The sequence below is a fragment of the Myodes glareolus genome, chromosome 15 (genome assembly GCF_982192425.1).
Source record: "Myodes glareolus chromosome 15, mMyoGla1.1, whole genome shotgun sequence".
Classification (NCBI taxonomy): domain Eukaryota; kingdom Metazoa; phylum Chordata; class Mammalia; order Rodentia; family Cricetidae; genus Myodes; species Myodes glareolus.
In genome coordinates, this window is record NC_142040.1 from 44,463,839 (window position 1) to 44,480,413 (window position 16,575).

The 16,575-nt window shown below is 33.9% G+C and overlaps 1 protein-coding gene across 1 annotated transcript in view; it reads left to right on the forward strand.

Moving 5' to 3' along the window:
* Hcn1 (hyperpolarization activated cyclic nucleotide gated potassium channel 1) overlaps window positions 1-16,575 on the forward strand; it is a 374,094-nt gene that overhangs the window by 256,414 nt on the left and 101,105 nt on the right. Inside the window, exon 4 of the mRNA XM_048443061.3 lies at window positions 14,621-14,839. Within this exon, the coding sequence (XP_048299018.2) occupies window positions 14,621-14,839 (219 nt within the window). The remainder of the gene's footprint in view (window positions 1-14,620; window positions 14,840-16,575) is intronic.

Sequence of the window (16,575 nt, forward strand, 5' to 3'; positions counted from 1 at the left end):
ACCTGCATTTTACATACACAATACCCATCTGCAGACCCACAATATAGACAAAAATTTTAAAATAATTTTAAGAATCTTTGAAATTAAACACTTAATGTGATATCATTGCTCATTTTACTTTACCCAGTTTGAGAAAAGCACACAGTATCAAGTAGTGTTTCAGACTGACAGCTTCCTGTACCTTTAGCACTCCATTGAGGTGGGAGTCCCCTCTGTAGGTTGTGAATGTGTTTTATTACCATAGGTTAATAAAGAAGTTTCTTTGGGCCTGTGACAGGGCAGAATAGAGCAAGGTGGGAATTCTAACAAGAGGCAGAAGAGAAAAGTACGCAAAGTCGACGAGATGCTATATAGCCTCTGAAGGACAAAGATACCAGCTGCCCTCCCTGGAACATTACCAGTAAACCACGGGACTCATTGTAAAATACATAATAATAGGAATGGGTTTATTTTAGATGTAAGAGTTAGCTCAAAATATACATAAGATATTGGCAAGTAGTGTTATGATTACTCTAGTTTCTGTGTGATTTTTGGGTCTGAGTAGCTGGGAAATAAACATGCAGCCTCTACTTACATTCCATAATCTGTAGGTTGGGGCCTGAGAATAAAATTTCCTTCAAGACAAGGAATCTGTTTGTTTTCTTTTTTTAAGGTTTTCTCTGTGTAGCCCTGGCTGTCCTGGAACTCACTCTGTAGACCAGGTTGGTTTCAGACCCAGAGATCTACATACCTCTGCTTCTGTAGTGCTGGAATTAAATGCATACTCACCACCAAACAAATACGAATTCTTATAAGAGAACAAGGTCTTCTTATCTAAGCATTAGGGACAAGTGGCAATAAGGAGAATTCAATGAGATATGTAGCCCAATATAAAATATGAAATTAAAGTATGCTTTTTTACAGTCAAACTATCTTGAAAAATGTTTTTAGATTTATTAATTTTATTAGTATGAGCATCATGCCTGAATGTGTTATGTTCACCATGAAAGTATAACTGGTGCCCACAGAGACCAGATGATGGCATCAGATCTCCTAGAACTGGAACAACTTAGAATGGCTATGAACAAACATGTGGATGTCGGGGAAAAAAAATTAGCTTTTCTGCAGGTTCAAGAGGTGCTCTCAACCTCTGCGTCACCTCTCCAGCATCTAGCCGCAATGTCTTGACTAGCCGTGATCATCAAGGACTTATTCCTGGGATGAGATTTTCTAACGTAAACCTCAGAAATGACTGCTCTGAATTTCATTTAAGAGTGTTAGAAGCTCCCTGCTGTAGGGTATATTTAAACAGGAATTCAAAAGAGTTTCTGTGATACAGTGATGATCTCAAAGTGAATCAAAATTGGGCTGGAAAAAAAAATTGGGCTGGTGATACGACACAGATGGTGAAGGTATTAGTCATGTAGGCCTATCAATGAGATCACTGAGTCTGATCTTTGGAACAATTGTGAAAATGGAAGGAGATGATGGACTCTACAAAGCTGCCCTTAGAACTTTACATGTGTGCAGTGGTGTGCATATATGCTCTACACAATAATAACATTAATTTTAAATTTATGAAAACCAAGCAATATAATCCTATTAGTAAAAATAATTCTTAAATACATATGATGGTCTAGAGAGGGACTTCATGCAATGGTTCAGACGTAACTACTTTTGAAATGTCACTTACAATTGGGTGATTTTGAGAAAATTTCTTAATTTCTCTAAGGTTTACCTTCTTTACTTAGTTATAACAACTAGTCAGTCTTGTTTATTTTAAGAGGAACAATAAGGTGTACTAGAGCATTGCAAGAATATATGTATCTTCCATTATGAATTCTTAGATATGTATATATATAGTATATATTTATGAATATTTGTATGTACAATATATTTGCTTCAATTTACATGTAGAAAAAAGTAGGTCATGAAAATATTTTATTTTCTGGAAAGATAATTATGATGAAATAATCATTATAAATGATTAAAACTAATTCTTAATCTTGACACAATTTTATAAGTAAGATTATTGAATTCTTAGTATAAAAATTTGGGTTAATGGACAAACCACACTTTGATATGCCTTAAATTTTCCTAAGATAATGTACAACATTAAAGCAAAAATGACAAAAATATCCATAATCTTAAGCATCATTAATTTTTAATTTATAAATCTAGCTACTGTAAATTTTGCATTTTATCATCATTATTGAAAGCAGGAAAAGCACACAAAGAACTCAAGGGATTAATTGACCAAGAAACAAGAGAAAAATAAGCTCCCATACTCACTTTTTTTTTTAGTGAGAAATAATCTTCCAATGAAACCCTAGCTGACCTGGCATCATATGTGTTGTAAGGTAGCCTGAAACTCATGGCAATCCCCTGCCTCAGTCAGATAAGTGCTAGGATATAGGCACATGTTACCAAACACTTCTGAAAACAAACTTTTAAATAAGTTCTTAAGCTGTTTTATTAAGAACCTCCCTCAACAACTAATAGCTGGATTCACTTTAGTAAACAATAAAATTATTCCATTTCTGTTTTAAAGTATATTTTTAGGGTACATGAATATTAGTTGTTGTAGAAATAAACTCTTTGAAGTCTTCCATATCATGAAAATACACAAAGTAGATAAAAGCACATTAGAGTATGTGGCCTGGCTAGGAATTTTAATTTATTATATTTTTAAATCAATTAAATTAATATTTAGTATCTTATACATTTACAGTTCATACATTATATTCCCATCTCTCTTTGCCCTTCAGTGTTCACATGTCAAGCAACTCCATTTCAAATTTATGGTCTCTTTTTCATACACACACACACACACACACACACACACGTATATGTTTGTGTATGTATATAATATATATATATAACTTGTTGATATATGTATGTGTTTTCTTCTAGCTAGTGTTGTTCATATGTATATATGTTTGAGCTGACCACTTAGTTTTGGAAACCCAATGAATGGATTAATTCCCAGTAAGGATTAATTCTTCCTCTTTCAGCAATCATTAATTTCTTGTAGCTACTAAGCAGAGGCAGGTCCCCATGGTATTTCCCCCATTCTCGTTGGCATGTCAGCAGGTGTGAGTTTTCCATTTTTTGTTTTGGTAACCATATTGCCTAACCAATGTAATTCCATGTGTGCAGCTTTTCTGTTGAGTATGAAAGACACAGTCTCACAGCAGGATCCCTTGCCTCTGTCTCTTAAAGTCCTTCCACCTTCTTTTCAGAAATGTTCTTTATATTCTGAATACTTACCCTTTCACCCACATATGAGCGTAGCTTTCACCCTTCATTTAAGAAGTTCTTTTGTGTAGTATACAAAGATCATTAGAGAAAGCTACAACTGGTCAAATGCAGAGAACAGCTGACTGCACAGTAAGTCAGCAGAGTTACTATTGAGAAACCCATGAGAACAAATTCCTAAAATGACTTGACATTACTCTTTATGGAAATAATAATTTAGTTATATAACAACAGGTTTATATCTCCTTAAGTCCTATAGACCCTCCCAAAATACAAAGAGTCGACACAGGAAATTAAATATTTCTAAGTAGGTCATAGAGTTAACATATATATGTGTGATATATGTGTGTATATATTAGCTTTCTAACTGAAAACCATGTGATTATACATTTGGTTTCATTAAAGTGCTATTATTAAAATGGTAACTAAGTTATTTTGAGATTTTTGAGGCAAAACAATTTTAAAATAGGGGATGTTGTTCTCAGCAATGCAAAGACAAATTAGCAGAAATGTTATTTCCTTTGATGATTTTTATTTTGATTTTATAGCCAACATGCCGTGCTCCTGCAGTTTCATTGGAACTTTCCATCTAAGGTAGACTTTCTGTAGTGGGATTATTGGTTGTTTTTATTTGTCACAAATATGTAAGTCTAGTGATTCTAGAGACATACTAACTAACCAAAGAATCAGGTGTACATCTAGAATTCAATTTCTGGCACTACTCATTGTTAAACTGCCCCCTTTCTGCCCCCACTCCCACTAGCACTGTGAAACTGAAGAGGATGAGACGTTTGCTGCCTTGACTATATTCACAGGTATAGAGAGATTAAAATGATGACATATTCAAATGAACCTCTCCTCGTAGGAACTGGCAGCCTGCTATGCTTGACTGCTTGTCACTCTCTGGAAAAATATGCTCTGTTCTGTCTTGTCCTAGAATTCCCTGATGCAACTGTCTGCCTTCTATCTCTCTAAAAGGTAGAATGACACATTTCTTCAATGAGTGGAGATATAGATTGAACGTACTGATCAAAATGCCTTAGGCTTTCTCACTGAGTTCACGCTATACCTTGCTCCTCAATTCCATCACGATCAATCCCCAGATTCTTGGTTTGTCTCTCTCTGTGAGCTATATTTCAGATCTCCTGAGATTTGATATTCTTAGACTATTTCTACTGATACTTGTTTACAAAATACAAAAACAATTAATTCAGATATTCAATAAAGGTATATGCAGCCCTTTATGGAAATGAATTTGCAGTTTCGGTGAAAGCTGACAGGCTGGAAATTTTGTTTGATGTCCTTAGAATAAAGTAGCTGAATATGAATTAGAATGTTGTATGTCATAAGGTCTAGAACACTCTATAAGCATTATTATTCTTTTCTTTGCAACTTATGTTGTCCCAGTTTAGCAAAAATTTAGAGAATCTTCAAAAAATGCCTAGAAAATATTCTGTGTTCAAATTAGGTAGATATCAAAACATATTGCCTCTGTGAGAAAATTCCCAGGTGGAATTAGCAAGCATACACATATTCTTATTATACGTATCTATAATATATTTTATTCTGTATCTCTCTATATGTAGATAGAGATATAAATATAGGTATTGACATAGATCTATGTATAGAAAGAGAGAGAATGAGTTTGCGTTTTGGGTACTTGAGTTAGAACAAAGGGCCTCAAGCATACTCCTAAATGCTCTACAACTGTGTGATGTTTAAACCTACAAATTATCATCAATGTAATAATTCACTGCTAGATTAATAAACAAGTAAAACACCTTAAACAATAGAAAGTATATCTGTAAGAAACATCATTGAAAAATTTTTACTAAAATGTAGATAAGGCAACTTGATTAAATTGTCTCACAGGCAACCATTGATTTACTTTCATTTGACTTCAAAATATATGTAACTTAGAAATATTTGCAAATTATATGAAACTTAGAGCTGTAGCTCTAATATGGTTTAAATATGGTCTCCTGTTTCATTGTATTATTATCAATGTAGGCTAAAATTTAGTGAAGTGATATTTAAATGATAGAGAGATAAAATGCATAATAACATTAATAATTTTTATACGGAAATATATTCTTGGATTTTAACTCAGTCTTTGTTTCTAGGTAATCTTTGTTTAGGTACTCTTTGTTTCATTTCAGTTTACCAATGAATGTAATATTTATTCTGATTATTTTTATTTTAACCTTAATATTTTGTCTAAAATTATAACTGCGTCTACCTACAAAAACAAGAAGAGCAGAGTTTGAAAATTATAGTCTGTTATCTAGCACAAAACTGCATGGATTCCATTATTATTTCTTGGACTATATGTAGTCTCAGTGGACAAAGGTATTTGACAAATCTAAAAATCTGAATTCAATGCACAGTATGTATATATATACAGTGGAAGAAAAGAACTTGCTTCAACAACTTGTCCTCTGACCTTGAATTTCTCATGTACTCACACATAAAAACAAAGAAATTTTTTATATTACAATTATAAATCTATATTATTTCTTTCGCTTACTTAATTGTGTTCCAAATAGGCCATTTTTGTTCCTTGCTCATTGTTAATACTTGTTAAGTAATGGTAAGAACACATTTAGCAAGAATAATCACAAAAGCCTTTATTCTCAGAACTCCAGAGTTTGCACAAAACTAGGCAAGTCTTTAATCCCAGCACTCAGAAGACAGAGGAAGGTGAACATCCGTAAATTAGATGCCAGTCTTGTCTGCATAGTGAGTTTCAGGACAGCTAGGGTAGATAGAGAAAACTTGTTTCAAAAACAAACAAATAAACAACAACAAAACAAGCTAAAAAACAGAGTCTGAGGGAAGGAGGTTGAATTCAAGGGTGGTTTAGACTACCTAGTGAATTCAAAGACGTTTGATCTTCAGATTGAGATCCAGTCCTAGTTACTTTTTTTAACTATAATAAGACCCCACAATAAAAGTAACTTATAAAGGAAAGTATTCTTTTTTATTGAAGATAGATTCCTTTCTCATACAGTATATGCTGTTTATCATTTCTCCTAACTTTAGTCTTCCAAATATTTTCTCCCCTCCCCTCCCCTCTTGATCAACCCCCTTTTAAATCTCTCTTTAAAAATAGCAGGGCTTCTAAGAGATAATAACCAAAGAACAAACATGACAAATAAATAAGATGGCGCAAAAGCTATCATATCAACTTTGGACAACATAACAGGAAGAATAAAGACCTGAGAGCAGACACAAATTATTTTCACAGTCAAAGCTCCCATAAAAACACCAAGCTAATAGCTGTAATGCAAAGAACTCTTTGCAGATTTCTGTAGGCCCTGTGCTTTCTGCTTCCATCTGAGCGCTCATAAGTGTCTTGCTCCATTGATGCAGAATGCCTTGCCCTCCTAGTGTACACTGTCTCCTCTTGTTCTTGCACTCTTCCTACCTCCTCTGCCTTGAGATTCCCTGAGCTCAGATTAGGGGAATTTGATGGAGACCTCATATTTAGACTCATTCTCCACGTAATGTCTGGATGTTGGTCTCTGCGTCTGTTCCCATCTACTGAGAGAAGAAGCTTCTCTGATGATGACTAACTAACGTTTTGGTATCTGAGTATAGGAGAACATCATTAGGAGTCATTTTGTTGAAGTTTTGTTTAGGCCAGTAGTCCTGTGAGTGAGAATGAGTGGATCTCTGACTCTTGTGCCTGCTCTTGGGACTCTTTTCCTTCTGATAGGTTTCCATGACCAACTTTGGCATGATAGTTTTTGCTTCATCTTATTATATTTTCTTGTGTTAGTTTTTGTTGTAATCTTATATAAGTCTGTTCTTTTCTAAGGAGAGACGGAAAAAGAGTGAATCCAGAGTAGTAGATGGGGGGTCCTGGGAGGAATATGGGGAGGGAAAAGTATAATCAGGGTACATTGCATTAGAAAATAATCTATTTTCAGTAAAAATGAAAAATCAAATAATAAAACAAAATAAAAGCATATATTTAATTAATCTTTCCATATCTACCATTGCCCTCTGGGTCATCTACTTGTCTCTTTTAAAGCCTCATTCTCTATGTTCATACTTGTTCTAATTTGTGGCCAGATAATTATTTTTGTTCTTTTTTAATCAACCTTCCATAAGAATACTGGAATATATTTCTATAGAAAATTGTCTTCATTCAACTGATAAATTCAGAGGTACTATTACTAACTCTCTCCAGTGTTTTGGGTCTTTGTTAAAGAAACACCTCATGAGGGAGTTCGGCTAAGCAAAACTCTTTATTTAATGGTGAAGTAACAGAAGACAAAGGAGAGGGAGTCACGGTCCAACAAACCCCTTAAGACAAACCCCAATCCCCTCAGGTCTCCTAATAATAGACAAGGTTCCATTCATCTGTATGCATGTTAACTGTAAGCATTCTGTCACTGTTCTCAATCATTCTGTCTCCTAAATAGCAGTTTTGCTCTACAGCCACCATTGAGTATCCATGTTTTTACGAGTTTACTCATGTTCTTAATGAGACCATTACAGAGCTGCTCACCTTAACTTCTGCATGGGATTGAAATAGTGCACTTTCCTTTACTATATAATAAAATAAATTTTAATGCCACTGAAATTGACATTATAGTTCTAACACAGACATACTCAAATCTATAAAAGAATCCACAGAGGCTGGAAAACTACAACAGCATATACTAAGAAAATATACAGGACAATTTTTAGTTAACTTTTTAATCAATATACAGAATTAAAAATGTATATATTATGTTCTGCATAATGTTTAAATCAATGTGAGCCTATTTATCTCCACAATTATATTTTACAATTAAAAATATTTAAAATCCTTTCTAGCATCTAGGAACCTGCAGTGCATTGTTCTTCTGTACAGAAGCACACCACAGTGCCTTGATTCTATTTAGTAATAACCCACTACTCATCAATCACCTTCCCTCTGACCCTCCCTACCAGGACTAACCTACCAGATGCGATTCCTAACTTCCATTAAAACAGTGTTTTTAGTTCTCATTCATGAGTGAGATTATGCAATGCTTGCCTTTGTGCTTCTGACTTTTTCATTTACAATATTTTTCAGTCACTGCCATTGATTTCACAAATGACAGGGTATCAATCTTGTCTCATTGACGGATAATATACATATTTCTGCTACATTTTCCTCATTTATCAGGTTATATACATGGTATGTTGTGGCAACTGTGCATCATGCCACAGGGATAAAAATGAATTAACGCTCTTCATGCTTAGTTTATTGCCATTAATGTATAATCAGGAGATTGGCAGACCACACGCTAGACCTAATTTTACATTTTAGAGAGCTCTCCACACTTTTTTCCAAACTTACTTTATTGCTCTGAAGTCCCATCAATTCGATGCAATGTTTTCCTACATTAAGGGGATACACTTCAAAGAAGTTTGTTATTTAAAAATCATGGAAAAAGGGTATTATCATTGAACTTAAAGTTCAGTTGAAAAAAGTAAATCACCATTCACATACTTTCCATAGTTAGGAAATGTAGGAAAAATAATTAAGTTTCAAGGTGTATTTCTATGTCTTATTTAGGAACAAAGTTGCTATTTTTAATCATTCTGATAAATAAATTGAAAAATCAAATTGAAAGAAGACTTTTTGAATTAACAAACATACTTCCTTAGAATCTGTTTGACAGAAAATATATGGAGAGACAAAGTTTTTGTTGTAGAGTTGTCTATAGTAGCAAAATCTACAAAGCAGGAGAAAGTGGGTGAATTGACTCTACCATGAACAACAATGAACTGGCATAGAGTTATGTGACTGGCAGGTCATTTGGAAGGAGTCTTGTGTGATACAAATAGAATGCAAATATGTGTGTGTCATCTATTCTTGTACAGAATAAGCGCTGACTTGTGTTGTGTGCATGTGTGTGTGTATGTGTGTGAATGTTTATATGAGCATGGGAAAAGGTACAGAGAGCTCCATAATTAATTTTCAGGGAAATAAAAATAAGGAGAAAGCAAAGAAATGTAGAAAATACAATGAATAGAAAAGTTAAGTGTATTTGGTATGAAATTTCATAGGATATACATTTAACACTACACATGTGTGTGTGTGTGTGTATATGTCGCTGTTTTTTGGGAACTAAATGTTCAAAGACACATTTAAACAGGTGAGTTTGACTTCTCTCTTGAATGCATTATCTTAAAAAATAGACAAGACAGTGTGGTGGCACACAACTTTAATTCTAACATCAGGGAGACAGCCACAGGTGTGTTCCATGATTTTAGATCAGCCTTGCACACACACACTCATACAAAAATAATATAAAGAGAAGAAGAAAAAGAAAGACTTCATTTTCCCTTTACAGCATTCTAAATTGCCTCCCAAGAAAGCCGAGAAATACAGGATTACACAGAAGCAAACCTGCCTCAAAACAGAACAAAAACAACAGAAAGAAACAAATAAAAAAACTAGCAAAAACAAAACCAGAATTGGCTTTTGACTGGGAACTTCTTTGGACATTTGAATTTCCACCTTCCATCTACATATGTCCCAGTGCCTTATGAAGTATAGCAGAAGTAATACTGTGCATAACATTCAATATTCATCTACAAAATTTAGTGATTCTCGACTTATTCATTGAGAAGAAAGCTGTTTAATGTCCATGTTGAATCATATGGTTTTTAAAGGGCAACTGTTATAAGAGCAGCAAGACAGGGCTCCTGCCTTGGTGTGTGGACACATACAAGTAAATGTGATGGTTATTACCCAGGGGCAATGCTGCAGGTTAATTACTGAAGCTGTGTATGAACATAAAAGAGGTTGAAGGCCTTGTGACACAAATGAATGTGACTTAGTTGCTATTTTATCTATAGAACACATAGATAAAAGCCTTTGCTTTTTCGGTAGTATGGTCTATAATAAATTCATTTTTGGTTTATTAGTATAACTGGAATTTCATGAAAACAATTAATTTTAAAAGAAAGGGCATATTCAAAACTTTCATAGAATATATTGTTTTGTTCTTTGAATAGGTGCTTCTTTTTCTTGGAATATCTCTTTCTTGTTCGTGAAATATGTTCAATTTGAGAACATTGACATCTTTTTGACATAATGTACAAATTCTTCTGTATGAAGAAATATGAGAAATAATTCTACAAAGAAAAATTTTATGCTTGTCCAATATATTATGAGCAGAGGATAACCAAACAAATATATAGATAGGTATTTTGTCTTAAATAAGCTTTTTTTTTAAAGCCCATGCATGTGTAAACTTCTTTGTATGTAACCTTTGAGTGGGATAATTTAATGTCACATCCTGACTTTACTTTGTTGGCAAGAACAAGTCTCACTAAGAACCCTAAGTCACATGTTCTTGTGATATTATTGAGCATCTTCTGGGTTAATCTCAACAGTGGTATTGCTGGGTCTTGAGGTAGATTGCTTCCTAATTTTCTGAGAAAATACTGATTTTCAAATCAGCTGTACAAGTTTGCACTCCCACCTGCAATGGAGTAACATTCTCCTTACCCCATCCTTTTTAGCATAATCTGTCATCAGTGTTTTTGATCTTGGACATTCTGAAAATTATAAGATGCAATGTCAGAGTTGTTTGATTTGCATCTCTCTGATGGCTAAGAATGTTGAGCATTTTCTGAAGTGGCTTTCTGTCATTTGATATTCGTCTGTTGAGAATTCTCTGTTTAGGTATGTACACCATTTTTTTAAATTGGATTATCTGTCCTTTTTATGTCAAGTTTTTTGAGTTGTTTGTATATTTTTAACATCAGCCCTTTGTTTGATGTGGGATTGATGAAGAACTTTTCCTATCCTATAGGCTGCCATTTTGTTTTGTTTACCATGTCCTTTGCTTTACAGAAGCTTTTCACTTTTAGGAGGTATTATTTATTAATTATTGCTCTCAGTTTCTATGCTACTGGGGTTATATTTAAGAAGTGCCAATGCATTCAAGTGTGCTTTTTACTTTCTTTTCTATGAGGTTCAGTGGTTGGTTTTATGTTGAGGTCTTTCATTCATTGGTACTTGATAACTATGGATCTATTTGTATGTGCTCAACTATGCTCGTAGCAGCATTTGTTGTAATAGTCAGAACCTGGAAACACCCTAGATGCCCCTCAGCTGTAGAATGGATAAAGAAAATGTATTACCTTTACACAATTGAGTATGATACAGTGGTAAAAATATAATGCAACCTTGAACTTTGCAGGCAAATGGATATACCTAGAAAAAAACATATTGACTGAGGTTACTCAGACCCAGAAAGATAAATATAATATGCACTCACTCATAAGTGACTTTCAGACATAAAGCAAAGAAAACCCAGCCTACAGCCCACAACCTCAGAGAACCTAAATAACAAAAAGGACCCAAAGAGAGGCATACATGGATCTACATAGGAAAAGGAAAAAGGCAAGATCTCCTGAGTAAATTAGGAATGTGGGGGTCATGAGAGAGTGTACAAGGGGAGGAAAGGAGGGTAGTAGAGAAAAATGAATAGCTGAATAAAAACAATAAAAAAGAACCCTAACTTTTTCTGCTAAGTGTAGCTGCTTGTTTTACTTTTTAACAAGCACATTGTGCTTCAACACTTCTGTGTGTGGGCTTTCACATCTCGTCCCATTCCATTTTTTTTAAAACAAACATATATTTGAATAAAGCAATGAAAATCACAACTATTTATTTGTTCATTATAATTTTAAAAAGCCTTTTCAAATCTTTATATTTAAGGTTAACATTACAAGAATAATTTTCTGGCTAGGGGATATTTAAATTGCCCTCAGATATCCTCTTAAAAGAACTTGAACTTCATTAATGTTCTACATTACTCTCATCATAATAGTCTCAATAATTTTGTTAAAATTTTTATATTTGGGTAAAATCTTTTGGAGTCATATGCTATGGACTGAGCCTATAGAGCAGCGACAGTATACACACACACACACACACACAGAGAGAGAGAGAGAGAGAGAGAGAGAGAGAGAGAGAGAGAGAGAGAGAGAGAATGGGGTGCTATACAGATGATTGTCAATTGGTGGGATAGGAAGATGCATAAAGACACATGAATCAACAATGTGGCACTTTAGGTGTTTCCAACATGGCTGAGCCATAAATAGGTCTAGGTTATTAGTAAAACAAAAGCAACACAAACAGAGACAACAATAGCAGTCACAAGAAAAGCTGCAGGTGCCTATTGCACAACGCTCATGGTGAAAAGCCTACTTACCCATAATTCCTAGGATCCCATCCCTACAGAGTCTGCACAAATATTAGGTCCCTTATCTACCTTCTACGACAGTGCTGGCAGGACTCAGGTAAATCATTATAAAATTAATTGTTTTCTAACCATCACATCTAAAAGTTTTCATGTTTAGTTTTGATTTTTTTGTTTGCTTGTTTCTGTGTTTTGAGACAGGGTTTCTCTTTTGAAATTTGCTGTAATAGCACAAAACAAATATCCACAAACTTAGAAAAAACAAGTTAATTTTAAAGAGTACCACACTTTATAGAAAATAGCACTCAATTTTCCCGTAAAGCTTTAGATGAACAAATTACTGACAAGTAGTGCAACTTTGGTTATACTTTTCCTGTGCCTAAATAGAAAATAATAGAATTCATAAACAGACATTTGGAACTGTACAAAATTTTTTGCAACCACCTCTGACTTCTTTCATAACCTTGATAAGTTACAGGAAATGCCAGAGGAAGCATTAAAATGTCATTGCATAGATTATCATTAAATTCAATGTAAAAGCAATAAAATTGATCCCTGTGGTCAACTTGTTCCATGGCTTGAGGGCGCTGATAAATGCATGAACATACATATATAATAAAAATTTTATGGCAATAAATGAGCAAGTACACAAATGTGGTCAGTGTCCTGTATTTATGTCCGTTTCTGGTAATGTATTTATGTTTGTTACACTTGGTTTGAAGACAGCCCTACTGAGGAAGCTGAAGGAAGAACACTTGGGCTCCCGCTTCTTGGCACCTCTGCGAAACTATAACCATATCAAAATTCAAAAGTCCAATTAAAAATTCCATCTCAGACAAGCATGGGACCGATTTCTGTGGTTTAAATATTAATGAAAAATATCATTCCGTGTGAATCATCAGCAACAGATGTACCAAAATTTACATTGTAAAGTGATGGATTCAAAATCCATCCTAATGTTCTCACAGCCTAGGAAACATTTTTAATAGCTTCAGGAACAGTTGTATCAACCAAAAAAGTCTTCTTTTCAAAATTAAAAAAAATCAAGATTTATTTGTGATCTCGCATTAGCCAAGAGCAACTGACGCTGCTATAAATGTTATCCTTGATAGTAGTGCTAAAATTTGCATAAATTGTGCTAGCCTAAGAAATAATTTTCAGAAGAGCACTGATATAAATTAATAAAGATTAACATATAATCATTCATTGTATTTTATATTACTGTGACACCGATATCATTTTTACCGTTTATACATTTTTGTATTGTTCATATGTTGATTTTATCTAATTTTACTAGTAATAAAATAGTGTAAAGGAAAAGTCTTCATATTTTATTCTATCTTGCATTTTTTCTTTTGGGTTTGAATTAATGCCCCACCATTTTATTGTATAGTTGTCCTCATAAATAGTGTAAGTCCTGACCTACAGAGGCAGGCAAATTTGGGAAGGCATTTGAATTTAGGATGGTCATGGTGTCACACACTTGTCCACCTAAACAGTCTGTCATATAACAACACCTCACTCTCAGAACAACAAAACATACCAACAAGTTGCTTAAAAATTTTGCAAAAGAAAACATAATTAACAAGCTCTTCTCTTTAAAATTGAGATTGAAATAAAATTTTGACATGACTTCAGATATTTACAAGTCATAATTAACACAAGCCAGTTTTGGAATATTTTAGAATGCCAACCAAGTTATGATTGTAATTCCAAAACATGTTTGATTTCTCATTTATAAATCACAAAAATATTAAGAAGCATTTATATACCAAGTTGCATTCATAAAACATGAGCTGTATAGTACTGACAAATTTTTTTATTGGGATTTGCATGCTTAGACCCACCTGCTACACTTCTCTGCTTGCATATACAATTATGATTATACAATTAAATGATATTCAACATTCATTCTTAGGACTTATTATGACACATGAACAATTTTCCCAACCTGAATTTTACTTAAAAACAACTTAAAACTGAGATTTTATGAACTAAAATTATTATTATTTCTGTTTTATCTTGATAGATCAGATTTGAATATTATTGAGTCATTTGCTTAGCATTCAATAAGAAGTTATGTATTCTTGTGTATTTTCTGATGTATCTGTGGTTACGCTGCACTTATTTTTCCTTTTATTATCCTGTTGTCTAAGTCCATTTTCTTTTCTCTCATGTTTCAGAACGATTCTTGGGGAAAGCAATATTCCTACGCACTCTTCAAAGCCATGAGCCACATGCTGTGTATCGGCTATGGAGCACAAGCGCCCGTCAGCATGTCCGACCTCTGGATTACCATGCTAAGCATGATCGTTGGGGCCACCTGCTATGCAATGTTTGTTGGCCATGCCACAGCTTTGATTCAGTCTTTGGATTCTTCAAGGAGGCAGTATCAAGAAAAGGTATGTAGCCTTCTTTCTTGAATATTCAAGCAGCTTTTTCATAAAATTTTAATTGTGTTCAAGCTAACAAACCAATATCCCGCTATTGAAACTGTGAGGAGCTTAAATATTTAAATGAAAGAGAGTCTGTTTTGATATTTTCAGATTCCCACTGAGATAATTTTCCAAGACCTTATTTTATTTGTCTTGAATTATATCGATATGTGTGTATGTATATATGTACGTGTGTATACCTGGTGATGTAGCTCAGGCAGTAAAGCAGCCCTAGCGTTAATCCCCAGCATGACAAATGACAGACATGGTGCAACTGACTTGTCATTTCAACATTTGAGAGTTGAAAGACAGGAAAATCAAGGTGTCATGCTTGGCTATATAGTGGGATTGAGGCTAGCCTAGTCTGAAAATTTTATACATGTAAATTCTCATACATTAAAATATAATTATATCTCTAAAATGTATAAAGAAGATATACACAATGTCCCCATGGTTAAGGCTAAGATTCTATATTCTAAGAGTCAAATTTCAATTGCTAGACTACTATATTATTAATCCCTCACTAATTCACACTACAAGAAACAGAAGTCTAGAGAAAGAGCCAGTCAGCTTTGCCTTTTTGTTTGCCTGCCTTTTTCTCTGTGTTATAATAGTAACTTACATTGTAATCCACAGACTTAGAAACTAAGCACTGGCTGCCCTTATTGCTACAAAAACATCGCACTCCCCAGGCTGTTTGAAACAGGGTTTCTCAGCACTGTGTGTCCAGGAATTCAATGTGTAAACCAGATTGGGCTGGAATTCAGAGATCTGCCTACCTTTGCTTCAGCCTCTCTGCCTCCTGAGTGCTGGGATTAAAGTCTTGCACCATCTATGCCTGGCAACACTGTCTAGTATTAAAAGTCAGGTTAACAGCTGCTAGCTTGTCTTCCTGTGCTCAGTGAGTTCATGGAAGTGACTGCCACGTTAAACTTCTCTTAAATGAGTAGAAGAGGACAAAACCAAGTTAAGCTATTATTTCCTTATATTTTATTTTTTAAAAAAATTTTTAAATTTAAATATCTTTTGATCATATTCTTCCCCTCCTCAAGTCCTTCCAGATCTGCTCCCTTTCCCCTACTTGCCTAGCCAACTTTAAATTCTTCCTCTAAAATCAGACAAAAAGTCAACATTATAACAAAACCAAGAAGGAGGGGGACTTTGGAGTTCATCCATAATATGTTGGTCAACAACTCCTTAACCTGCTCTGGAGTGGCTGATATCTCCAATGTCACTCCATTGAAAAGAACTAATTTTACCTCTCCCAACAGATACAAATGACAGTTCTTCTATTTTTTAACTTTTACTCTAGTGGCTAAGTTTTCATTCATTCATTTGTTCATTAGACTTTTGAAAATAACAAAATAAAGTATAATAAGTTGAAGCAAGACATCATGCTAAATTTAGACAAGACATACCAAGAAAAGGAAAAATGCCCAAGAAATGGCACATGAAACAGAAATGCACTCATTCGTTTATTTTATGATGATATAAGAATAGAATATCATATTGTGAAATTTGTTCTTACATTGTAAATTATACTCTGTTATTTTCAATGAAAATGCTGACTTTTCTTTATCATTTTCTATAATATTTCTACATATTTTCTTTTTGTTCTTCATGTCAATGTATTATTTACACATTGTAAAAATGTTTACTTTGTTTTCATATTTGCATGTTTTATTAATATCTTTATTAAATAT